Genomic DNA, 27241 nt, shown 5'->3' with positions numbered 1-27241 from the left:
CTTAACTGAAATATGTAGCTTGTGGTAAAGCTATTTGTATACTTCATTTTTTCTAGAAAAGTTGCCACAGAAGTTTGTAGCTCCACTGTCTGAAAGAAAATCAGCATAAGACATACATAGTTATATTTCCACGGTTTCGCATTTTTCTGATGGGTTGTCTTATTCTCTGAGACATTTGATTCTTTGCAAGACAGGTTTATTTCAGTTAGGCAGGTTTAAGACCTTGATTTTAATTCTTAGGCCTAAGCATGTGTCATAAAAATTAGTTTAAAGTAACACATCTTGCAGCATGGCTCATTGGCCGTCAGTGGTGTTGATGCTACTGCCAACCCAGTATTTTTGTCTTTCAAAGGGGAAATCCCGGCATCTCAGAATTATCCATTCTCATCAGCACTTCTCAGGATCCCATCTTGGCAAATCTATCCAAATTAGTATTTTGCATGATGCAAAATACAAGTCAGCTGTGCTTGAGACTCTCAAAATACTAAGTATGCACGGTTTTTGGATGGGGAAAGGTTTTTTTTGGCAAGACTGTAACCTGATTTTGACATGTGTGTTTTTATTCTGTCATCCTCCTTTAGTTGTTTGAGGGTCTGAATAAAATCCTGGTATTAGTGAGTCAGAGGTGAAAGTTACACTGGTGACTGTGAGATACTGATGTATCTTGGTGTTTAAAGACATAAGCGGCAAAATGTATGTTGAGGCACAATCTCCTTTCCAATGCTATAATTTCTACATTCTTCTGCTAAGGAGCTCACAAAGCTTGTTTGGCACCATCTACTCACTCAGCACGCTATAAAGGGCAGGAAGCCCAGTCTTTAACACTTATTAACATGGGGCAAGTAAAGCATTAGCAGGCAGACTACTGGCTCACCCCCTGGACAGAAGAGAATCATGCTTTTTCTCAATAACATTGATTTCTGGTCCTTGTGCTTTGCCTGACAAATTCAAAATAAGATTATTATTTAATAACTAGACACTCATACTATGTCCAGCATCTTCAGGCTGTGTATCTATACATCTGTACGACAGATGCAGCATTTTTAGAACCCATGAAACTAATGGGTTGCTTCCGCACTCTGTTGCATGTGGTGTCATTGACAAGGGCTGTATCATGTCTACCCACATCTGTTTATATACCACAGACACTTCTGGGAGTCAAAGCATCATACACCAAGGGCAAGAACTGTATTAACCTCTCTGAATTTCACCCTGCACAACATACCTGAGTATTAGTAGTGTTTTACAGAGGATGCCACCTATTGTCTAGTGGACCGGACTGTCAGCAGCTCCCACTACACCACCAGCAGGACAGGGACCTCACTTTCCTGACAGCTGGATGCCTTAACCAGGGGCATGGGATCATGGTTCATCTCCTTATGTGAGCATCTTCCAAGGTCAGGCAAGGGCTGAGCTGGAGATTCTGAGACGAATTTTAATTTAAACACCTGAAGTCAATATCTTGTTGACTTTCCCTCTCCAAGGAGACCATAACTAATCTTAGACGTCTAAAAAACTAGAAGTCAACGTTTGAACGGGTAACTTTATGCTCCTACTGTAGTTAATAGAGCTATCAGGAAGACATCCACAATAGGTTGAATGTCCCTCTATGGATGCCCATTTCTTCCTTGCAGCTGCAAAGGGTGACCCACTCAGACAGCTGTGGAACTTACAGGTGTAAAAACTGGAGCAATGAGTCATGATCGAGATGTCCGCATCCCATCAGCACACACACGTAGACAAAAGTGTGGCTGAGAAACCCCGCAGCTCTCTATAGCGCCGAACTGCAGCATTTCTGAAACTCACTGCAGATTTTAATAGCTGTCGTCTACCCTAAAAATACATTTGGCACCTCTTCTCCTCACTGTAGCGTCTTGTGTGTTCTCCGGAGCTCTGGTGAATAGCAGGACCAACCACTCCTCCTCGGGACACCCTCGGCTGCTCGGTACCTGTCCTGGCCAACACACCTCCTTTTCTGGGAGTGACGGGAGGTGATCTTTTCGGGGGTGAGTCCCGCCGTGCCGAGCCCGCCCCTCCGGCCCTGCCCGGGGGAGGGAGGCCGGGCGAGGGGCGGCCCGGAGCCCGGCGCAGCGGCACCGGGAGCAGCAGCAGCAGCAGCCCGCGCCCCGCCGGCGGCGGTGGCTGCTCGGGCGGCAGCGGGGGCAGGTGCGGGCGCTTCCGCGTCGCGCTGCGAGGAGGAGCAGGACGAGAAGGAGGAGACGGCGGCGAGAGCGGCGGGCGGCGCGGCCAGCGGCCCGGAGCCGGGCCGGCGTGCCCGTGGGCGTGCTCCCCGGCGGGGAGGACCGCCCGCCGCCCACAGCCCCGCCGCCGCTAACTTTGCTTCTCCGCAAAGAGCCGCCCTCCGGCAAACAGAGGGTCGGCGGAGCCGGCGTCCGAGCCGGCCCCAGCGATGAAGGGCCGGCGACGGTGGCGAGGCGAACATCGCCGCTTCGCCGCGGTGCTGGTGCTGTACACGCTGCTGCTGCTCCTGCTGGTGCCCTACGCGCTGGACTACGGGGCCAGGCGCGGGCGAGTGGACGAGGAGCCGCTGCTGCGGCGCTGCCCAAGCCTGGAGGAGGCTCTGAGTGAGTGGGGCTGGGAGCAGCGACCGCCGCTGGACGAGGAAGAGGAGGAGGATGAGGGGGGCACGGCCGGGGCGGCGGGTAACGGCAGCGCGGGGAAGCGGCACATCTACCTGCACGCTACCTGGCGAACGGGCTCCTCTTTCCTCGGGGAGCTCTTCAACCAGCACCCCGACGTCTTCTACCTCTACGAGCCCATGTGGCACCTTTGGCAGGCGCTCTACCCGGGGGACGCGCTGAGTCTGCAGGGAGCCCTCCGCGACATGCTGCGCGCCCTCTTCCGATGCGACTTCTCCGTCCTGCGCCTCTACACCGCCCCGTCCGGCCCCCGCGACCCGCTGGCCCCCGCCCCGCCCGCCGCCGACAACCTCACCACGGCCAGCATCTTCGGCTGGCGGACCAACAAGGTGATCTGCTCGCCGCCGCTCTGCCCCGCCGCCCCGCGGCCCCGCGGGGAGATCGGCCTCGTCGACGGCGCAACCTGCGAGGAGACGTGTCCGCCGCGGGCGCTGCGGGAGCTGGAGGCCGAGTGCCGCAAGTACCCGGTGGTGGTCATCAAGGACGTGCGGCTGCTGGAGCTGGGCGCGCTGCTGCCGCTGCTGCGGGAGCCCGGCCTCAACCTGCGGGTGGTGCAGCTCTTCCGCGACCCCCGCGCCGTCCACAACTCCCGCCTGAAGGCGCGGCAGGCGCTGCTGCGGGAGAGCGTCCAGGTGCTGCGCAGCCGCCACCGCACGGAGCCGCGGGGCCCGGCCCGCCACCAGCAGCAGCATCTGCTGCTGCCGCCCGGGCTGCTGGGCGGAGGGCGGCCGCCGCAGCCGCAGCACCGCGCCGAGTTCTTCCTCGGCGGCGCGCTGGAGGTGATCTGCCAGTCCTGGCTCCGCGATCTCCTCCTGGCCCGGCGCGCCCCGGACTGGCTCCGCCGCCGCTACACGCAGCTCCGCTACGAGGACCTGGTGCGGGAGCCCCGCGCCGAGCTGCGCCGCCTGCTGCGCTTCGCCGGGCTGACGGTGCCGCCAGCCCTGGAGGACTTCGTGCTCAACATGACCCGCGGCGCCGCCTACTCCTCCGACCGGCCCTTCCTCATCTCCGCCCGCGACGCGCGGGAGGCCGTGCACGCCTGGCGGGAGCGCCTCAGCCGCCAGCAGGTGCGGCAGGTGGAGGCGGCGTGCGGAGAGGCCATGAGCATCCTCGCCTACCCCCTCAGCGCCGGCGACGCCCGGTAGCGCCCGAGCCCCGTGTCCCGTGTCCCGGACGGGCCCGAGGGCGGACGGACGGGCAGAGCCGTCGGGCAGAGCTGAGCGCGGGGCTCACCGCTGGCATGGTAGGCACAGCTTGGTGGGCCGGGCGCTCCCTCGGGGGCAGCTCCGGCTGAGGGACACCCTCCTCGCCTCGGGTACACGCAGCGCTGCAGGGTCCCGGCCCCCCGTGCCGCTGTGGCGTATCGTGGCTGTGTTCCTTCTGGGCTGGGTGAAGAGGGCAGGGGGAATGTTTTATTTACGAAAAGGGTTTGGTGAGAGGTGTCTTCCGAGTACGGCATCACTCTTGGAGCCTTTTAGCGTGAAACCGTGGTCGTGTACAAAGCACAGGTATGCTACAAACAAACTGCATGAAAATTTTAAAATCCCCCAGGTGAACACTCTCAGCAAGGAACTAGAGGGCCTGGAAGGTGCTCCTGTGAGAGCATTGCCCTTCCGGAGCTCTGAATCACACTGACCTCCATCCTACTGCTACTGAAACACAAGAGGCTTCTGTGAAGTCACTGCAGGGGTCAGCAGGGGCCTGGGCAGTCAGGAAGGTGCCTGCTGCAGGGCAGGACTCAGCTCTGCTGCTCCAAACCTGCTCTGCAGGGAAGGTCTCTGCCCCTGCTTATTGCTGGTGCTGTAGGGAGGGTGCTGAGGGAAGGGGAACCATGTCCAACTCTGTCCATCATTCCGAGCAGCAGGGTAAGCGGTCATGCAGGGAGGGTAAGCATTCGCCTGCTTATGTGTTTTGAAGATGTTCATGGCAGAAATCTTTGCTTTTCTAAAGAAATCTGTAATTGTGTTGAAAGTAGAATTTTTTATATATATATATACATATATTGATATAATTTGGTGACACTCATGTGAGATACAGGTGACTACCATGTTTCTTTGGAACATATGTAGGGGTGAATGGAACTAGAAGGCAAATGCTTGATGTTTCCGTTTTGTTTTCTTTGTCAGATGAGAGAATCCCTTTTCTTCCCTTGCTTCCAGGCTGACACATTGTGCCGTGCTCAGGGTTCTCCTGATCACATCCCTTCCAAACAATAACATCCTCTCAGCTGGCAATTCCTGGACAAAAGCAAATGTTTCCTAGGACAAATTAATCATGAAGTTCCCAAATAAAATCTTACATTAAAAACAAACAAATGAAACAAACAAACAAAAACCCCTGAAGTTTTATTTTGTATTTTAAAATGATATGTTCCTGCAGATATCCTGCAACTTGTGCAAAAAGAGGGTGTGTGTTTATCTGCAAGTACCTTTGTTTCTTAATTTCTTGATGTGGGGATAGAAGGTTCAGTTGTAATTTAGGGATGCAGTTTCATAACTTCATGGAGACTGCTTTTGAATATGTTACAGTCTGGTAGTCTTTAAATGGCCCCACAAGAGTGTGCAGGATTATAGAGATGTTTACATGTAGTCCTCAAATACAGACCCAGAATATGAGTTTCAAACTGAGGATAATCCAGGATCAGAAAGAATACAGTATTTATATAAAGTGCTGAAAATAAAGGCAGTTCGAAGATGTTGTCATGGAAGAGGTGTTTGAATTGCACTGTACTTTTTGTGCTCTGTTATGCTGCACAGCATGTCACTAAGTTAGGATGAACCTTCATTTATTTTAGCTTTTTTCCCTTCATCTGAGCATATGTTGGCACAAGAAGCAGGTTTCTTTCATTATCTAAAGGAAAATGTAGTCGTAAAAATGTTTTTGAACAAATGAATCCATTTCCCTGTAGCATACTTCATATAGTTTTGCAACCTTTGGCTTCTACTTGAAATAAGATTTACAGGGTCTTGTTTTGTGCTGGAAAACCTTGTGTATTATCTAAGGGATGTTTCTGCATTCTCTCACTGTGCCTGTGACACCAAAATTTGTCTCTGGGTGTTCCAGTGGCATTTAATAATGGTATTTGTATAGATAGACAATACCTGTACAATGCCTTGATAACCTGTGTCAGGTAATCTATTTTGGATGGCTTTTCTGGGACTACAGCCAGTACAGCCTGGCTTGTACTGACAGGTTTGGAAAGAAATTAAGATTTTTGTGCATACCAAAAGATGATACGGTACTTATTTTCTTAAATTGGATGGGAGATTAAAATCCGGTATATCCTGTTGATTTGTTCTTAGCAAGTTGCAGCCACAGAATTGTGTGATGCAACAGTTAAGCATTCTCCTCACCTTGACAGGGAATCTCATTATGCTCTTTCAGGTGGTAAATATCTTTCATAAGTCTTTCAAAATTCACACCTAATTTCACTTAAAATGGTTCATCATGATGAGCAGTGTTAACATCTAGCTTAACTTGATTCTTGTAGTTGGGAGGAAATCTACTTATTGGAATTTATTTAGCATTTTCTGAAACTGTTTCCATTTTTGAGTAGCAGAGGTGGGGAAGGGCCTTGAGGGGAAGCCATGTGAGGAGCAGCTGTGGTCACTTGGTCTGTTCAGCCTGGAGCAGACGACACTGAGGGGACACCTCACCATGGTCCACAGCTTCCTCATGAGGGGCAGTGCAGAGGCAGGCACTGATCTCTTCTCTCTGGGGATCGGTGACAGGACCCAGGGAATGGCCTGAAGCTGTGTCAGGGGAGGTTTAGGTTGGATATTAGGAAAATGTTCTTCACCTAGAGGGTGCTTGGGTACTGGAACAGGCTCCCCAGGGAAATGGTCACAGCCTCAAGCCTGACAGAGCTCAAGAAATTTTTTTACAATGTTCCAGGCACATGATGTGACTGTTGGGGCTGTCCTGTGCAGGGCCTGGAGTTGGACTTTGCTGATCCTTGTGGATCTCTTCCAACTCAGGATATTCTATGATAGGTGCATTTTCTGTATCAATAATTATTTCTGTCAGCAAATGTTGTTCACTAGCCTGGTTGTTCTCTGTGAGTGATTATTTTAAATTTTTATTTTATGTATTATGTGAGAAGGGCTCCATTGGGCAGTGTACAAAATATAGCAAGTGCAGTTTTTATTTTTATATTCAGTGCACCTGAATTCAATTAGAAAACTCATCTAAAAAATCTATAGGGAATATCCAAAGCTGAGGAAAGAGCAATTAAGCCAGAGTGACATCTTAGAACAGTATGTGGATGACAATTGCTTAATGACTGGTGATGTGACATGTGCACTTCGATCACTAGAAGGTTTTCTAAAATTCTGTCCAAAGAGGACAACTAAGGCTCACCAACAAATGCATCCCATTTTTCTCTTCAGGGTGTTTTGATGGCATTGGACAGCATCATTCAGGGTGCTTACAGCATGTGCTTGGTCTTGAAACTCAGGCCTTGAAAAAAAAGCAAATGTACTGTCAAATGTCAGTGTTGGCATTTACTGAAAAGACAGAAACAGGCCTGATTAGGACAACCAGCATGGAGTTTCAGTGGCAGAGATCTTTGGAACCAACCAGAACTTGCTGAAAGCAGGACACCCATAGTTAGACTACATTTTGAGAGGAGCTAGACATTTTTGGCTTGGGCAGTTTGAGGTGAAGTCACAGTTCTACTGGATGATGTAGAAAATTGAACCGTGACTGCTCATTTAGAGAAGACCGTGGCATGATAAGCAAGAGACCAGAAAACACATTTTTATAGCCAACCTGAACTTGGAAGGCTTAGAATCAGAGTGCAGGACTCAGCCATAAAGTTTTAGTATTTCAGACTATTAGTATTTCAGTAAAAATTACCTCCTTGTGCTTCATTACATACAATAAATTAACAACGCTAATTTATTAAAAAGCCATAGTAGGAAATGGGTACAAAACTCACAAATGCTCACAAGACATTTCTGTCTAGTTTTACTGAATTTCTGATTGACACACAGTTGAGTGAAGGGAGGTAGAAACTTGAGTACTGTAATTTTTCATAAAAGGCTGGGACATTTCCATGCCATAATTGTTAACTGCTATTTTACAACATCATATCTGTATTTAAATTGTTTCTTGTGGGAAATTATGAAATTTCAGGGCTGAGAAATACTTGAACCCTACCTTATTTCTAGTCCTTAGGGTGTTACCGATGGAGTCCTTGTAGATATCCACAGTATGTACTTACATACTGCAGATACAATAGAAATAGTTTGGTACCAGTTTCAGTATCTAACAGAAGTGTTAGAATGGTTGTGGAGTTACTTATTTAACAACTTCAGTATTGCATGAGTCATTTTAGCCCCCTCCTCCCCTATCAGTCTGGGCATCAAGAAAGTCCTGAGTTTCTGCATGAAGTTCTCAGTATCACCATTCCCAGTAAAGCTCAGCGATAAAAATACTGCAGAGTTTCTGGGTTTGTTATGGTAATGCAATTAAGCCACTGAAGCCCTGAGAGCCAGCAAGCCCGACAGCATGTTCTGTTCCTTTCTTGGGCACAGAGAGCTGTCACTGAGACTCTCTGATGGTGCATGTCATTTCTCAGAGTCACCATGCAATCCATGAGGCACTGGGACTACCTGCAATGTTGTTTTGTCTTTCCTCTTTAACTTGATGTGACATATACCACCATGGAGAACAACATGGGAGAAATACAATTTGTCAAACCTTGCACTAGCAGCATTCAACACCCCACTGGCAAGTGTGTGTGTGTGTGTGGGTGTGTGTGTGTGGGGGTGTGAATGTGGGGCCAGGCCCAGACTGTCCTTCTCCTGGCTGTGTTTCAGAAATGAATGCTGGATGCAAACACATTGAGGTGTAATTAAGGGGCTTGTTGTTCATTGGTGAGATGTGTATCTGGCAGTCTCAGCTCTGAACAACAGGCTGGAAGCTGATTCACATTTTAGGACTTGCAGTCTGGATATTGAGTACTGTGAAATTCTTGCTTCCACCACAGAGATGTTTAGCTCTGCTGCTAACCTGGGGCACCTGCAGTGCCATTTCTTGTTGCTATTACATGGGAATCCAGTCCTTCCCTGGAGCTTCCAAACTTCTTGTCCTGTTTCTAAAGGTCCAACTTTGCCAAATTTCAACTGTATATAGACTGAAGCTTTTTGTCATGGGCATAAGGTTTAAGTCTCTTGGATTTTCAGTCAAAACTATATTCTCTTTAACTTAGGATGTGATGATCTTTTGCCTGTGTTCAAATATTCTCAAAGATATTTCCTTGAAATCATTTGTCACTTCAGTGTTTTGGGACAGGAACTCCAGTTTGAGTAGAGGAGGTTACCTCTTTGTAGAGGATGTTCCCTGTGATTTTATTTTTACCTCTGCATTCTATTCTGTTTTGGCCAAATATTAATGTTTGTATAAAATGGATAGCATGTGCTCAGTAAAAGTGGTTTTGGTATGTGTATGTATCTTTATTTTATACCAAATAAAATCTGCATTGGTCTTATCTCCAGTGAGCATGTGCAAAGCTCTTTCTTTCCCATAGAAAACTCATTGTGGTACAGTGGGAATCAAAGCCATGTAACTGTGGCAGGGGCTGCATCACTGTGCTGAGTAGGGAGGAGTCTGCCATTCCTAGTTCCCACTGATGCCTTCTTGCCTATCCCCTCTTTCTGTGTTGCACTTGTTCCTAAGAAGGACCCACAAATCCAGTGTTCAGCTTTCCAGTGCTTAATAATGGAAAGGACTACAGGTGAGAGGGAGAAGACATTGATGACAGATGAGGTAAACATGAGGGAATAGGGAAAGGAATTCTCTTTTAGTTGAGGATAGTGGGATTTGTCGGGCAAAGGACTTGGGTGTGAGACGAATGAGGGACTGGGATTTGATGAAGAGACGCAGGAAGTTGTGACTGCTTTAATTGGAAAAGTTGGGTTGGAGTGTGTGAGGGAAGGAAGGAACATGGAGAGAGCAAGACTGGAGAAGTAGGGACCAAGGAGTGGGAATTGCTCCTGGTGTATTGTTTGGAGAAGATAGAAGAGGAAAGCTCAGGGCAGGAAAGGGGGGAAGATGGAGAGGAGGGTGAATCTGAGTCCAAATTGCAGGGGGAAACTGGTGACTTCAACAGCAGCTCTTGCCATGTCTCAGTTCAAATGGCTGTGCAGACAACTGGCAGTGGACCAGCCCCTGGGTGGAGAGCTGGTCCACAGGGCAGTGGTGACTTGCCTTCTCCTGTACCTTTCCCAGAGCACATAAACACATTTATCCTGCAAACCAGACTCCCCTCTCCCTCTGTATTAGGAATTTATTAGCTGCCCCTGCTCTCCTAGCAGCATTGGGGTGGGATGCATGGGAAGAAGTGCTGTCCTGCAAAACTGAAGTTTTAAAGCTAAAATTTGTAAAAATCAAGTCTTTGCCCACGTTCTGCGACTGTTGGGCTCAGACTGTGAGTTCAAGGGATGATGTGAGAGCTGTCTCACCCAGCTGTCTTTGTCTGAACTCTCTTTGGGAGTGCCTTTGCAGTCACTTCTGCAGTGGGCATTATCACCAGCCACCAGAACAGAGGAGTCTGGGGGAGGTCCTTGTCTGTGTCCTTGGTTCAAGTGACAGATTTAAAAGTCCCAGTTCTAGCAGTGACTCATGTGCATGTCACTGACACCTATTGTTTCCAGTACAAGCTTTTAAAAAAATGCCAGGAAACCTCTTGTCTATGCACGCTGTTACAGAGGCGTTCAATGTCTGTGCTGCAAAGTCAAGCACGGAAGGAGTCAGACTCAGTGTCTGCTGCCTCTCCTTTCATGCTCCTTTTCATGTATCACAAGTGGTTGTTTTTTCTCCAGTGCAGCACTTGATCAACACTCAAGGTTGAACATACCTGGGGCAGGAATGGATTGTGCAGCACATCTGGCACCATGAGCACTGCCTGGTCTGTGCCAGGGGTTAGAAAGTGTGCAGGAATTTGGTAGGAGACTGAAGTAGGTGAAAAAGAGTGGAAGGAGTATCTCATGGCTGGGGTATTTAAAAGCTCTCAGAGGAGCTGGACTCAGTCCCTGGTGCCACAGTGTCTGTGAGATGTTATACAAGTAAATTAGATTTTCTGAAAATGCCAAGTCCAAATCAAGCAGAAGCTGAGTGACACCTTTGGAATGCTGGAAATGGCTTTGCAGAACTGCTGTAGGGGCAGTCAGTGCTCAGATGTGCCTGGTCAGGGGGCACTGATGCCTCAAGGGATGACTCTGAAACCCTGAGTGAGCTAGTCATGAAAAGGGCAAATGTATGGTGTATTAACATGTTCTTTGTCATAGGCACCCGAGCCCCAAGAGGGTGAATTAATATTTTTCATAGATACAGAGAAATGTCTGGTGAAATAACTTACTGAGGAGGACCAGGCTGTGTGGTTTATTTAGTGTCAAAGTCAAGGTTGAAAGAGGACAGCAGCGCACAGCAGTTTGAACAGCAGTGTGGAAGAGAGGTAATCAAGCTATGAACAATACTGGCATAAGAACAGATTTTTACACATCAGCAATGAATCATTTCAGCCTGGAAGTTGGAAGAAGGTGGGGTTTTTTTAACCATGAGAACAGCATGGCAGGAAGGGATGGAAGAGCCAACTCATTTTAAAAGACAAATCCTGTAATTTAGAAATAGAAAGGAACTGATGTAGACTACCATGTTATGGCTAGATATGAAGCTGGTGGTCCAGAAGCCCTGGGACCCATAGGAAATTCCGTACAGAGTGCTGAAGTCTTCTGAAAAAATCAGCTTTAATGTAGAAAAAAAGACCAGAGCCCTAGTTTAAAGACGCTTTGTACATTTTGTTTGTGCTCTGTGAAAAGGAGGGAATGCTGACTTTACGGAAATGTTGTTAACTCCAGACTCCAGTTTGTTCTGGAGTACTCTGCAATACATTAGTATCTCATAACATTTCCTACGAGGAAATCTGAGGATTATGCCTCTGCCAGTATTTGAATAAAATATATTGGAGCTGTACAGTAAATCAAGAGAAGCACAAAACCCAGACCATTAACCCGGTAGGTCTTGCCCTTTTTTCCTTGAGATGAACTGAAGGGAAAGGAAAGGTGGAGTGTGTTTGTGTAAGCAAAGGCTGTGTGGTGTTCACTTGCCATGGGTAGAAATCCCAGTTGTGCCAGCAAGTGCAGGATGTGAGACCACCCAGCCCTAGCACCACCCTCCCTGTGGCTGAGCTGTCTTTAATGCTTTGCCATACAGCTGTGAAATGATTAGTCCCTTGTTTATTTGTCCACAGGCATGAAACTAGTTTCAGGTGGGCTCTGGATAGGATCTAAAGTGCAGCACTTGTTAAAATAATGGGAAAGGGCTGTGGGTGATCAATCCAAGTACAGCAGAGGCCTCTCTGGTGGAAGATTTGAAAACCTTTCCTTGACTTTTCACAGTCATTTCAGCTGCAGCTTGAGCAGGGGTGACTTGACTGAATCATTGTGAGTATGCATCCCCCTCTCTTATTTTTTCTCTTTTTTAATAAAGCCAATTTAAGAACATTTAGTGATGCTTAACTCTTTCTCAAATGGATTTAGAGATGAGAGGGTGGGACATTTGTCACCTGTTCCAAGCTGGTTTTAAAATCATTAAGGATGAAGGCTTTATCTAGCAGTCACATGCTCCATTTTGCCCATTATATGTGCCCACTGTTAAAAACTGCTCTCAATCATCTGTTTGAATAATTCTTGATTCAGTTTAAGCCTGTTACTTCTCTTATTAGATGCAGAAAAGAGCCTGCTACCATTGCTCTGTGCTAGCTTGTTCTTGTCACAAGCATGTAACTATAGAATTATTTTTTTACACAACAATGACCTGCCCCAAATACTCAGCTTTCAAGCTTATTCATTTCCATTTCAGGTCTCCATTTTACAGTTTTTGTTTCAGTAAAGCACTTTGGTTTGTTCATCCTTGCATATTGCTCAACTTCCATACTTGAGTCCCAGTTCTACCTTCATGCTCCCAAATCAGATAACCAGTCATTTATATAACATCAATTTCTTGCATGAAAAGAGGTGCTTTTGCTTACTTGAAAATTGGTTTTGTCTGTTCACAAGGTTTTTAATGTCTAAAATGTGGAAACTGCTAGAAAACAGGACCCAGCCTCAAGCTACTGCAGCAAATGAGAAGCTCCTTTAGCATGAATTTCATTTTGCATCCTTAAATTGTAAATTGGAAACCATATCTTCCTATTGCCTCTCTGTAAATTTTTATTAAAATATCTGCCACTTGACTCTTCTAAGAACTTACGACCAAAGCAGTTACATTCAGATTGGATGATAATAATAACAACTAGCCAATATTTCTGAGACTTTGTGCCTTAGTAGGAAAGGAGTTAAAATCTTGACAAGCAGTATAGGCTATGTGTAGCTGCCTTGATAGTTCTGCCGTGGAAAGTGGCCCTCCTGCTGCTTTTAGCTCTCTACTGTAGGTTAGCATGTTGCTTGTAAATTGGTAATGCTACCCCTGAAGGAAGCAGCTAGTCAGCAAATTTAAGACTGCATAAACTTGGCTTATTTCTAAACTGAGTTTCAGGATGCTTGGAGCTGTCAAAGTATGTCTGGTCATGCCTGTACTTAGAGCTTCAGAGATTCCTGACAAGAGGGATTCCAGTTCTGAGATGCTGAGCTCCTGAGGGCAGACCTTGGAGCACTCCTCAGTATGCAGAGAGTAAAACTCCTTCAGCTCAGTAGGCTACTGAGCAGGTGAGTGATAGTCCCCAGTCCTCATAGCAAAAAGCCTGTCCTTCAGAAGGGTTAGGCTGTGCATTTAATAAACATTAGTTTAAAAATCTTTACTGTTGTGTGAAAGAAAAGGTCCAGGGATAAGTGTGAGAGAACTCTCTTGTGATCTGTTACAGAATAGCTAGAATAATTTCGAGCTAGACATTTAATTAATAAAACTTTTTCATCTTCTAACGATGCTTTGATCTGGGAATGCACAAGTAGTCTAGGGCCTATAGAATAATTCCTGGGACTCATTTCTGCATGCCTGCAGGGCTTCATCACTGCTCTACTCATGAGAAGTTTATTCCAATATTGAGAGGTTTTAAACTAGTGAAGCATCCAGGGAAGGTGACAGTTACTCCATAATCTAAACCAACTGCAGCATTAGACATATCTAACTGTAAGCAGTAATTTGGATACCTGTAATATCATAAGTACAATTAATACAGAGTGAAGTTTGCATCCTTTGAAATGCTTTACATCCTGACTTGACAGTCAAGCTTTGGAATAACTGCTAAAAGGTAAAATCAGGTTGATTTTTGTAACCAAGTGCTTTCATACAAGGATAGTATTATTCTCCAAATAAAGTGTGAAATTCTACAAGAAAAATTGTGCATCCATCTTTGCAGATTTTGTTGGCTAAAAGCCCAGTTTGGACCACCTTCCTTTTTAGAAGTTTTTTGGATTTTTTTTTTTAAACTTACTGCTGCCCTGCCCTATGCACATATAGCATCTTTACTGAAGCATGCAGCCATGGATAGCTTATGGTAATCTGAGGGTAGTTCTGTTTACATTTGGCCATGGTGTTGTAACAGTTAATTCCTTCCTAGTGAAGGGAAATCTGTGGAAATTTGCTGGCATTCCCGTCTCCTCCCTTTCTAAATGCCAATGTCCAGGGTAAATAGTATCTTGCCCTGTTTATTTTTCCAGTAGGGTTTTACCATTGTGGGTGTTTCTTGTGCTTGAAGAGACTTTCTCCCATGATCTATTAGATGAAAGTGCGCTGTACACCTTGGGGTCCCCTCTCGTTCACTGGTGAAGCTGCTTAACACTGCTGCCTCTCTGGGATCTAACCCCAAATTCCTGCAGTTGGCTGAAAAGCCCAACTGAGCTGGTTTTGGCTGGAGGAGTTAAGTTTTTTCAGAGCAGCTCATGTGGGGGCTGTGTTTTGGATTTGTGCTGCAGACTGTGTTGATAGCACAGGGATATTTTCCTTATTGCTGAGCAGGGCTTGCACAGAGTCAGGGCTTTTTCTGCTCCTCACCCACTGGTGAGGAGACTAGGGGTGAACAAGGAGTTGGGAGGTGACACAGCCAGGACAGCCGAGCCCAGCTGGCCACAGAGGTGTCCCAGGCAATGTGGTTTAGCATGTAAAGCTGGGGGCAGAAGAAGGAAACAGGAGACGTTTGGAGTGATGGTGTTTGTCTTCCCAAGTCACCGTTGTATGAGATGGAGCCCTGCTCTCCTGGAGATGGCTGAATGCCTGCCTGCCCCTGGGAAATAGGGAATGAATTCCTTGTTCTGCTTTGCTTGTGTGCACAGCTTTTGCTTTCCCTATTCAACTGTCTTTATCTCAACCCACAAGTTTTCTCCCTTTTGTCCGTGTGATTCCCTCCCCCATCCCACTGGAGGCAAGTGAGCAGGTGGCTGTGTGGCCTTAGTTGCTGGCTGGGGTTAAACCACATCACTGACCATGGATATACACAGTTCAAATCCCACTCCTCAGTTAACCCAGCTGGCCCTTGGTCGATTAAGGTCAAGGGACCTGGGTGAGAGTAGGTGACTGAAGCTCCACAGCTACGTCCAACCCCACAGCATCTGGTCCAGCGTCTGCGAGCTGGCTGCCTCCTGCACAGTGGAGGGCACCAGGAAAGCTCTGCTTCCACTGAGTGCAACTTCTGTTTGCTGTTTTAAAACCATACAAGACAAACTCACTGCTGAAATAGCACAAAAACAATTTTCTGCACAGGATGACCCATGTACAGAGAGAAGTGGGGCATAGCAAACCATGGAGAAGCACCTTCTCCTCATTGTAGTGTAAAAACTAAAAGCTCTGCTGACCAGACGAGGCTGGCAGTTGTAGCAAAAGACAGGTGCATTTCAGTACTGTAATTGTTATAGAAAATTTTGTGCCATAAACCAAGTTTCTCTCTGCAGCTGTGGTATGTATTTAATTACTCATCCTTTCTCTAACAAAAGGTGCTTTCAAGATAGCTGTACATTTACCTCAGGTTATAATTCCATTTTTCAGATTGTATGTAATCATTTAGTATTTAAATTCTATTTTTGTCCCATAACAAGAGAGTAGACTGGTTTTGTTTAAGATTTTTAACAGGGAGGGATTTAATAATTTTATTTCAATGATCAAATGTCTTAGGACACATAGTGGATATAGAAATAATCACATTTTCAAGTTACCCTGCAGAAAAACTGAAAGTAAACTGTCACTTTTTAGTCTTAAGATTCTTCTTAAAAGAAAACAGCTCCTGACTTCAAGACACACATGGATTATTTTAAGTGCTTCTCAGAAATCACTTTGTCTTGGACTGTGGATTAGTTTAGTGGGAATGGTTTTTACTTTGTGAACTCACTCTTGCTTAGGAAAAATTACAATAGATATCTGGATTAACAAAATTCAGTAGCTTTAAGAATATTGAACTCAATCGTAGCAGAGGTGCCCTAGTCTTGGAGTAGAAGCAATGTTAGATTGACAAAGAAAATTGTTTAAGAAAATACAGAATGGCTGGGGAAAGGAAGTTAGTGTGCAGAACATCTGTAGCTCTTCAAGCAGAGTTAAATTCTGATCACCATCTCTTTTCATTATTTCCACTCTTCATTTGATCCAGTTCAAATATTCAGCTGATGTTAGAATACTGAGAAATTACTGACTGTATATGATAGGATAATGCAAGACAAAGCAGACTTTCCTCTGGTATCTCTGCCAAGCCTGCACCTCACGTCCTCTCAGAGGACTGGCAAAGCCACCCACACATCGCTGCTCTGGACAGCACCGGCAAGCAGCTCCTGCACTGGATTTGTAGTGCAGCAGATGGTTTGTGAGTTTGGCTTCTGCTCTCAGCATTGTCTTTTTAATCACTCCTGCTGTCTTCTGAACACTAAGGAGGATGATTCCAACCTCTTTCTGACAGACAATTTTATAGGCTGTTGCACTTGTAGGTGCACCTCAGACATTTGGTGCAGTAGCATCCAGTTTCTTGTACACAAGAAACTGTGTTTATCTCTTGGAAGCATAGGACTTAAGATATATTGCAGCCCTCCCCAACATCAGTTGGATCACCTCCAGCTTGAACCTATCATACCATACAGGCTTTAGGTGCCTCAAGGGAGCTCAAGCACCAAAAGTTTTGAACAGACCATCTACCACAGCAGTCTTAGGACAGCATGATATGCTCTGGATACCTAGTGCATTTTTATGTTTGAAGTAATCCTAAAACACCTCCTGAAACCGTACTGATATGTTTATAACATAAGTGACAAGAGGGTAAGAGCTGCAAGATGGATAAAATGAAAATTCAGGTTAAATGCTGCTTCTGATTTTGGGCATTATGAACAGACCAAAACTAGTTGACAGGTGACCTGTAGCAGCCAGCCTGTCTCCCCTATAGGAAGCAAATTTGAGACATCCTTAGATGGCTTACATTCTCCTTGCTCTGCCAGAACCAGCTATGAGTCATGTGATTTTACCTCTCTTTCTTTACCTCTCTTCTGATATCCCAAACTCAAATCAGGCAAACTTACCTCAAGTGACCCCGTGTGCTGGAAGTTGTTATTTCACAACAGCTATTACTAATCGGCTGATGCGATCCAGAAGAATGCCTTCTGGTGTTCTGCTTTCTGGTATTAATCTGTGTCAACATCAAGACATTCAAGCCAAGCAATTTAGGACTGAAATTCAAAATCAGGCAGTGGAGGATAACCTCTCTGATTAAACTAAAGTCTGGAAACAAAAGTCATAAATATATTACAACACGGAACTGCATGACCTACTTCTCCCTGCCTCAGTAATAACAACTTCAGAGATTTTACTAGTTAAAAAATAAATCCAATATTCATTTCTCATAGCCTAAAGTTAAGTATTTTAACATTGCAGCAAAAACCTTTTAAGTTGGGCATTCACTTTCTCTGAGGGAATGCAAATCTGGAGGGTTTTTTTTCAATTAGAAGCAGGAAAGAGACCTTTAATTGCAGCATTTCAAATTATTGCCATTTAATTAATCAAATTTGCATAAGTTAGCAGTGTAGCATAGCTTTGAAATTATACTCAGGCACCAAAGTGATGTTTGACTATTCTGCCTCCCTCTCTTTTTAAAAATCTGTATCTAATGTGTTTATATGTGACATTTTCAAGCTCCAAAGGGTTTAAAAACTGCAGGAAATGGGGCTTCAGAAAGCTAAATTAAAATTATTATGTTAATAAAAGCTAGAACTAACCCAAGTATTTTTAATTTTCCTAGGGCAAAGATTGCTGCTTCCTTGCATGCACCAACAGAAATCCTTTCTGGCTCTGTACTACTCCAGAAGGAGCCCTGGCTTTACCCATGGCAGCCTAGCAGTCGTTCAATAAGCCAGGGCTTCTCTCCCTCCCTGCAGATATCTTTCTCCACCAGCAAGTTGCCTGATAGAGACAGTGCAGGCAACTAATAAAGTCTTTTATTCCAGTATAAATTATAATGAGCTGTCTCACCCAGTTAACATTCAGTCCCTAGATAAACCTTCAAACCCACTGGCATTTTGGATGTCAGCAAGCCCATATGGGGCAGCGCAAAATAGATTATTATCAAGAAAGTATCAGAGGAAGAATGAATAAAGCAGCTGATCTAGATAGATAATCTCATTACCATCTTATTCAAAATCTGAACTGATTCTAATATTCAATTGCTTTGTCACAACTGTTTAATTTCCGTAACAAAAACTTAGATAAATTGCAAGTATCAAGTGAAGATACGAAATGTCATTTGAGTCTGCAACATAGATTCAAATATTAGATAAGCATTTGCATCTTGTTTGTATGTGGGTGTGTTTCATAAGGCACCTCCATCAGACTAATGTTATCATAGAACTGCTCTCAAGATTACTATAGGTATTTTAGAATCAAGAAAACATAGTAATGATGTGAGGTTACTTTAAAAAAATGTTCAGTTACTTTTCTTGCTCTGGAGTAGAAGCAAGTCAGTGCTGCCCTGTAAAAGCCTTTGATTTTTTGATCAGTTAGAATGGGGTGGTTTTACTACTTTTGCATTATCCCACTGCCCTTCTTTAGAGAAGGTATGCAGAAGGCAACATAACTTCTCAGCATTTAGGACTGCAAGATTAAGAATAGCAATTGTTTACAGTGCTGTTCCCACAATAGAGCTGCCTGTTTAAACCATTTCCTGGCTTTGTAATTCACTGTTTCCTCCACACTTTCCTCCTCTTTTACTTTGCAGGCTTATTTCTACTGGAAGTTATTTTTCAGAATGGCACTCCCAAAAATTTCAGACCAGGAAGTATCTGTGGTTTTTCACTGCACCATATTAAGCTCTCCCCTAAACCTTAGGAAGCAAGACCCTGTTTCTGCATTGAAAATAAGGTTTGCATGGGCTGCTTCTTACAAAGAGTGTTTTCCAATACAGGGATATTTGAATTTATTTTGATTGATTAATGTGTTCAACCTATTCAGCAGCTTTGTCCTACTTTCTGCAAGTCTGATTATGACCAAGATTATTCATACCCAATCCAGGGTAGTTACTGGCTGCTTTTCTCCCGGATAGTCTGTGTCTCCTTGTCATAGGTTGTCTTCCCTTTCTTCTAAAGTTTCAGTGGGTCATGAGTTCAGTAATTTTGGAGAGGAATACTCCCTGCTGATGCATCTGCAGCTTCTCTGTTTCTCCCCCAAGAAGGTCCTCCCCCAAATGTTAAAGAAAAGCATATGAAGTTTAGGCTTGAGAGTATCCAAATTCCATTCCCACACTTGTGCAGAAGCAGACACCATGTCTGCCAAGGCTGAGGTCAAGCATGTTATTCCAGGGAGCTGCTTCAGAGTTAAAAGAAACACTGAACCTTTCGTTGAAAGGCATGTGAAGCATATTAGTTCTTGAGGTTTTACTGTCCAGAGTAAAACTAAAACACATTCTGCTGACCAATACTATATAAAGAGAGACTGCAATTAGAGTTAAATTGATATTATACTTAAAGGATCATGCCAATCTTGTTATAAAGATGAAAATCACAGAATCTGGCCTCCTAAGTAGCATGAGCATCTCACGGCGTATTAACGTTGCTAGAATTCCTACTGTGAGAGCTTTCCCTCCCCCCCAGGAGAAAAACACAGTAACCATCATTTCACTGATAATAGACATAAATTTAACCTTTGCTATTGACTTGCTTCAGATCAGCTCTTTGGAAATTCAGCCAAAAAAGGAATTTTTTCTCTCTTCCAGTTAAAATTCCTGCAGTCCTTTCCCCAAAGGCAACTCCTTCACTGTAAAAGTAAATAAAATTTTTTTTTGTTGTTTCATGGGCCAGGAAACATGCATCCTTGGAATAGGGCTAGACTTGGTCAAGTACCAAGTATGTGATACTTCACCCTTGTTCAGGCTTATCAGAAAAGCCAGCTTACATTGCATAGTAGACATGTTACAAAGTGTAAACACACTTGTCATAGTGTTCCTCCTTTCTGATAAGTGGAGATAGAGGATCAGAGCTGCTCCTGGAGCCAGCATCAGCAGCGCTTGGAACACCTCTCATGGAAAGCACCCTGAAAATTCCAGTGTTGAGCCCCTGTTTGTAGCAGTGCTCTTGGCAGTCACAGGATCTGCTCATGGCTCCTCAGCTTTAACTGATAAAGTGCCTGTGCTCCCCGGGAAGTGAAGGGAATTGGTGCGTTTTTTGTTTTTGGTTTTGTTTTTTTTTTTTTTGCAAAACACGCACAGACCTGCAAAGGAGTTGGGAGTTGTTCTGCTCAGCGATCTTCATCAAGGCTTGTTTCTCTGCACCATTTAAGAACAAAGCTCCCTCATTGCAGTCTACAACTTCCTCTCAAGGGGAAGAGGAGGGACACTGATCTCTTCTCTGTGGTGACCTGTGACAGGGCCCGGGGAATGGCCTGAAGCTGTGTCAAGGGGAGTTTAGGTTGGGTATTAGAAAAAGTGTCTTCACCCACAGGGTGGCTGGGCACTGGAACAGCTCCCCAGGGCAGTGGTCACAGCACCAAACCTGATAGAGTTCAGGAAGCATTTGGACAATGCTCTCAGGCACATGATGGGACTCTTGGGGATGGTGCTTGTGATCCTTGTGTGTCCCCTCAATGATCCTTGTGTGTCCCCTCCAACTGGGAATATTCTGTGATTTTCTATAGGTTTTACAATTTTTTCACAAAAAGACTCTTGGTTTCCTCATCTCTTTCCTTACTAACATAAGACAGTCATTACAGATCAATACCCTTTATAAATTTACCTTGGAGGCACAGACAGGGAGGTAGATCATTCATTAGAGAACACATTTGAAAGAAAGCAGACTAGACAACACAGCTGCAAAGTTTCTCTGCAGCAGGAAGTTCATGTACTGAGGTTAGCCCAGTAAGTTTAATAGTTAAGGTAAAACAGAGTGGGTATTTACTCACACACAATTTTATGAGAGGAACAACTGAAATGGCAGCAAGAAAAACACAATTTTTGGACAAATTGATATTACATCACGTTAGTGGGCCACAAAGTCTTTAAAAAAATAAATCTTTTGAGACATGAGAATGAAAACACATTTTAGCATGCTTTAAATAGCTGAAAGGCTCTTCAAAGCATACATTTTCAGCTATTGGCAAAGACAATGATTATCTCCTCATCTGGAAATTAAAAAGCATTTAGCAATAAGTTAAAGCTAGCCTATGTGTAAGTGGGCTAAACACTAGTCAGAGATTTTTCCCTTTTCACATTTAAGATGATACTACAGTTCATCACTTCTGTAGCTTATATGCTGTTGTGCAATGCCCCACTGAAGTTTCACATCTACTCTGCAAAAGAGAGCAAGGGTAAACAGCTTTCTTTCAGGATAGTCACAAATGGTAAAAACAGTAGTAATTGTTTGTCTGTTTAATTAGATGTTTGCTGTTTATCACACACAAGAACTGTAAGCAGAGTCCATGGATTCTTCTGAGCAATATGAAACCTCCTGGTTCCATGCAAATTCAATACTGCCTCTTTTCTTTTTTCTCTCTCCTCCTCCTATCTGCTGTTTTCCCCAGGCCAAGTTTCCAACTATCTTCATATGAAAGAAAGTTTTACTTTTTGACTGCTACCTGAGAGAGCCTGACTCCAAGCTCATGTCGGCTTCAGGTATGTCTTAGACCACAGGAAGCTGGATGTTTTTCTTTTGAGGCACTAGAAGTTAGGCTAAGAGTAATAGTCAAGTTGCCCAAAGCTAAAGGGACAAGTAGCTCTCATTGCCTTCCTATTTAAATAGCTGGACAGCAAAAAAAAAAAAAATCTTATTTTCCCTTTTTTTTTCCCCCTGAAATAGATTAAATATATTTTGCAGTAACAGATTCCCCAGTCTTTCATTCACACATCTGTAACCCTAATGTTTACTATCCCATTACATGTCCCAGCCTCACAAGTGAAGTTAAATGGATCTCTCCACATTCAGATACACACACAATCTTTTTTGTCTCTTAATAATTGTCAAGTTTATAGTTGTCCCTTCACATTCTCAAGCTAAGCCAGGACAAGCTCAGTTCTATGACATTTTCATGTACCTCTCTTCAGAGAGAGAGCTGCTGCAGCTGAACAAGACAATTGCAGCATGCTAGTTATACTTGGATTTGATAAGCAGTTGGAAAGAGGAGAATAACCAGTTTTCTCATTTGTCTATTTTCAGACATATAGAAAACCCCACTGTCAGCATCTTGAGTAAAAAATAGGTGATATCTTCAGACCCTAGTAAAACCCCTTATGCGTGTTAACTTGTTTAAATAAACACTCCCACCTCAAGTGACACAGTGGCCTGCAGTCTTCCTTGATCCATTCAGAGAGCAAAAGTTATTTTTACTGAGTCAGTAATCATGCATTGTATTCCAGAGGAAATACTAGCCGGGTACCCCTGCTTGTAACTTCATGATCAGCTGCTCCCAAATCACGTTCCAGCGCTTCCTCTGAACTACTTTTTGTTCTCCTGCTGTCAAGGTTAGTGGTAGCTGTGTGAGGGCCAGAAGAACCATTTGCAGTTATTGTTGTATCACCATATGTCACAGTAAGGTCACCATCGTTCAGAATAAAATCTGAATCCTCTTCTCGAAGCTGTTCCTGATTCTGAAAAAAAACCCCAAAAAAATAGAAAGAAAAATCTTTACACAGTACACAGCACCTTTCTTTGCCCAGAACATAACCAGAGAATTTACCTACATGTCAATACAGAAGAGATAAAGTTCCACCTTAAGAAATGCTAAAAATAACCTTGAACCCAGTGTTTGCAAATCAGCTTACTGTTCCCTGTATAACTCCTGCGACTGGGGAGAGATGAGAGGGAGCTGAAGCCAAGAACTAGGTTATGGAATGGGTAACCTGGGATTTAGTGGCACTGGAAGTACACCAGAAATGCAAGAGATGAGTGGTACATATTGGGTTTGCCTGACAATTTAGAAAGTAGTACAGGAGATCAAGCACAATTGAGCCACTCTAGATACAGAGTTGCATTGTTGCTAATTAGTCAAATTCATTAGTAAGCTTTTCATGCAAGTCGATAAGAACTCAGAAAGCCCAAAATCTCTATATTCAAGGATTCCTCAACACTTCTGTTTTACATCAAGAACTAATGATATTCTTTCAAACTATCTCCTTATTTTTACCTGTTACTAAATAAAGAATTAGTTGACCCAGTTCTTTGGAATGCTCCTGAGCCATAAAGGATGGATAAAACAAAGTGTATTCTTCTCAAAGTCATTTAAGAAATGATGGCTCACAAAACCCTGTGAATTTATTTTGGCAGAGATGGGATGAGATATATAGTTAGAGAATATAAATTGCTAAATTGTAATAAAGCACTTAATTTCTCTATTACAGTATAATACAGCAACAAGCAATTGTACTGTGTTCCACTCCTCTTTAACATGGTGAAAGGCAAAATAGCTGAATTGGTCAGAAAATGGATTTTCTTCATATTTGAAGAAAATTCTAATCAGTATTATAATCTTGCTTTCTTGCAACTGAAAGCAATTATTTCCCCACATGAATGGCTCTGTACTGCTTAGCAGGAGCTGAAATGTGCATTGCTGTTCCCTCGGTAGGCTGGACACGGATCAGGCTACGTTCTCAAAATACATTATTTTCTTCCACTGCGGCAAAGGAAGGGGGGCACAAGCCATGTGAGATGGGATGTCTGTGATCAACGTGAACAGAAAGCACTGCCTCTCCTGCAGAACAGGAGTTCAGGGCACTGGAGATTGAAAATGCTGATTAACCTGTCCATGATGAAAAATGCAGCTCCTGGCTAAACAGAACTTCCCTGGGAAAGCTTCCTGTCATTATGTCAGAAAGATAACCAGACAAAATAAAGCAGCAGAAGCCTCTAGATGATAATAACTCACCAGAACTAGGTGTCAGGAGTTTGCCAAAATCAACGAGAGAAATGGTGCAGTTCAGTGTTGGTGCAAGACAAGCCCTACTTTGAAGGAATGCTAATTTCTTAGAACCTTAATGGCATCCAAATTTATCATTGCTTTTTTGTGACAGGGTTAGTCTGATAGAGAGCACTGTTCTCAAAGAGCAAATATAGGTTAGGACACTTGCTTTTTTGATCACAAAGAAAACACTGACCTACTGGCACCATCTTAAATAGAAAAAAAAAGAGAGAAATTAAAGAGTTCAGCTATAATTGGCAGAAACAGCCTTTGCAATCTTTTAGTTGCAAAAAAAAATTAAGTCTGAGGTACAAGACCAAAATCATTAGAAGGGTCATAAAATAATGACTTTAAGAAAATCTGCTCTCTGGATATGTATTTTTTTGAAGAAGAGGCATTCAAATAAGGATGAAAATCAGAAAAAAGAACAAGAAGCAGGCAGTTTGTGACTGTTGATAGATTATGTTTCTAAAAGTCAAAGAAGCTGCAAAGGTCTGTCACACATTACCTCTCATGGTGTTTGCCCTTGGAGAAGCACCAAGGAGGGGAAGGCAGAGCTAACAGAGCACCAGAAGGTATTGCTGTACCAGGGCCACGTGTGAACTGGCTGCAGCCAGCTCCCAAAGCACCTCCTGTCTCCACAGTGCTGTTAACAGTGAACCCTTGCAGACACCCATCCGATAAGAAACTGGTAAGAACACACTACACTTGAGCTTCCCCAAAAGGCTGAGGAGCTCTTGGAAGCATGATACTGAAAGAGAGGGGCACAGGCTTTACGCTGTATGGCAAGTCCTGACTCTGTCTTTGCTGGTTTGTCGCAGGCTACACTTACATGTACCTAAACATGATCAGTTCCAGAGAAAACACTGAGCTTTCTTTCAAGGTAGTGAACAAATATTCTCATGCAAACCAAGGTCCACTTATTTATTTCCATTCTGAGTAGTAGTACAAGGAGCAAGGATTTTATTGCATTTACTTCCCAAGAGAACACCCACAAAAAATCTCACGTACTGTACAGATTTACTACACTTGCAAACAAAGAGGATGGGTGAATAAACCTATCGTGCTGCATGCAGCATGTACAATTTTTTCAAGAAAGACAGGAAATGTATCCAAATAGATCCACAGAGACTTGAAATACTCCCAAGAATAACCCTAAACAGGCCTCTGCAATCCCCTACGGTTCTGTAGGAAAAGCTTCAATTCACTCAGAAAACAGTTCTGAACAACACTACTTAAACTGACACTCTAGAATGGCTAAAGACCTGAATCCAAAACTCTGCAAAAGCCTGAATTCTGCTCTGATGTGCTGACCATAACCTTGAGGGACCTCTCTGCAGACTATCCTCTGTGGTAAAAGCTGTTCATGCTCCTAAGAACGCATGAACATTCTGGAGATTTTTTTTGTTGTTGTTATAAAAGCTTATTTAAAATCAGTTACTGCTTACAAAGTCTTTATTGTCTCCTAAGACGATGTAACTAAAAGCACAAGAAAAGTATGATGCATGTGCAAAGTGCTGGCAGTCATCACAAAGGCTGGTGCTGAGCACAACACAGGCACCTCAGATAACAAAACTTGCATCAGAACTTATCTTGTGGCTCCAAACTGAAAAGCATGAAGTACCATTCACACAAAATGTATTCCAACTTAAACCTGAGTTTAGTTTCTCTCTTTCTCAACTGAATTTAAATTCACCAAGGAAGCTAAGTAATTTTTGCTATGAAGCTAAAAACACTTAGGACGGGGAAGGGAAAAGCCTGTCTGAACAGTTTTCTTATCCATTTTGAGAGTTATCCCCTCCAAAGATCGCAAATCAAGTTTCTTCACTGGGCTTGCATATTTATAAATTACTCCTATTCCTTCTAGTTTCATACCAAGTTGTCATATTGTGTATGTGCAAGAAATACACTTTTTTAAAGTGTGGAAGAGCCCCGAAACAAACAACAACAAAAAAATATCCCCAGGAGTGCTGCTTTCAGTTGGAATAAATGACTGATAGAACAGAAAATTACTAAAAATTTCAAAGGACATTTTAAAAAAAAAGCAAAATAACTGACCTATCGGTTTAGGATAAGCTGGAAAGCCCTGCCAACTGGTGGGGCACTGAAGATAACAGCAGAAGAGAAAAATAGTGATTTAAATTATAATTTTCAAAATCTAAGTTCTAACTGCAGCAACTTTTCATGCTTTAAATTCCAACTTGTCTCTTTGGGTTGGAAACAGCCTAGTGGCACAGCCTTAAAGCAGTGGGAGAATGTCAGCAAGGAACAGTAACATCATCTCTGGAAAAAATCCACTGTACCTCACCCCTGTGGGCTGACTCAGAGCGCTACACATACTCCATGCAAATTGAGGCTTAGAGGACACGATCTCATGCTGAGGAATAAGTTGTGGGTGGGCTGCATTGTAAGATTATTTGACTTTCAGACTTTCAAATCCCCCTTTGGCATTTTTAATTAAAAAGACCTACTCCCATTTGTGGAAGTGAGAGTGAATTCTAAGTAAGGGTGTGATAAAGTCAGGGAAGGTAAAAAACCTCAGAACAACAAAAGCTAAAAAAATAATCTACAAGTATAAAGTCAGCATAGCCACATACTTATTGCTTTCTTCTCTATATAGATATCATAACTCAGACATGCACCTGGAATGAGATCCAGGATTTAATACTTGTCTGGGAAACAAATTTTACAGCTATGTTATACTTCATTAAGTATTTACAGACTTTTTTTCTTTTTTTTTTAGCTGAAAATCTTCAGTCTTTAATTCTCACAGGTGTAGCATTTAATTTTCCTGGAAATAGCTTACAAAAGCACTATTCCAATAAGTTTCTGTCTCCACAAAGACATGGCTGTCTCTGTTGCTTCACCTGCATTTAATAGAAAGGCAAAAGATTCCACAGCTTGTTAACCAGTAATGAAATGTCATAGCCATGTGCTCTAGCAAAGTCAGCCATGTAAAGAAACAAAAAGACACAAAGCAACTGCAGGGACCAGGAATCTTGAAAAGAAGCTACAAATAAAACTTCAAAATTATAGTCTTTTCTAAGTCAAATGCAGCACTGCCCTGAAATAGGAACAGGAAAGTGAATACAATAGGAAAGTTCCATATTATACACCTTAATGAAGTATACAACCTCACAAGCATTTTCAATGAAGTTAATGTCCTGTGTGTATCTCTGAGCCAATCCATTAAATAATAAGTTTCCGTATCTGGTAGTAGCCAACAATGATGAGTAATGAGG

The 27241-nt window shown here is 43.6% G+C and overlaps 2 protein-coding genes across 3 annotated transcripts in view; one reads left to right on the top strand and one right to left on the bottom strand.

The window, feature by feature from the left end:
- Positions 1-2297: 2297 nt before the first annotated feature.
- On the top strand, positions 2298-6117 carry CHST7 (carbohydrate sulfotransferase 7). Its single transcript, XM_033053228.1, has one exon. It carries the CDS (start codon positions 2411-2413, stop codon positions 3803-3805), a length of 1395 nt encoding a protein of 464 aa, XP_032909119.1. The 5' UTR covers positions 2298-2410; the 3' UTR covers positions 3806-6117.
- A 14828-nt stretch (positions 6118-20945) lies between these two features.
- Positions 20946-27241, bottom strand: part of SLC9A7 (solute carrier family 9 member A7) — a 70174-nt gene continuing 63878 nt past the window's right edge. For both annotated transcript variants that reach the window (XM_033052537.1, XM_033052538.1), the window contains one exon: positions 20946-22692. In XM_033052537.1, the coding sequence (XP_032908428.1) occupies positions 22444-22692 (249 nt within the window). In that variant the 3' untranslated portion in view covers positions 20946-22443. The remainder of the gene's footprint in view (positions 22693-27241) is intronic.

This window comes from Catharus ustulatus, chromosome 2 (assembly GCF_009819885.2).
Source record: "Catharus ustulatus isolate bCatUst1 chromosome 2, bCatUst1.pri.v2, whole genome shotgun sequence".
Classification (NCBI taxonomy): domain Eukaryota; kingdom Metazoa; phylum Chordata; class Aves; order Passeriformes; family Turdidae; genus Catharus; species Catharus ustulatus.
Note: the sequence above shows the minus strand (reverse complement) of the source record. Positions and strands in the feature narration are given on the sequence as shown.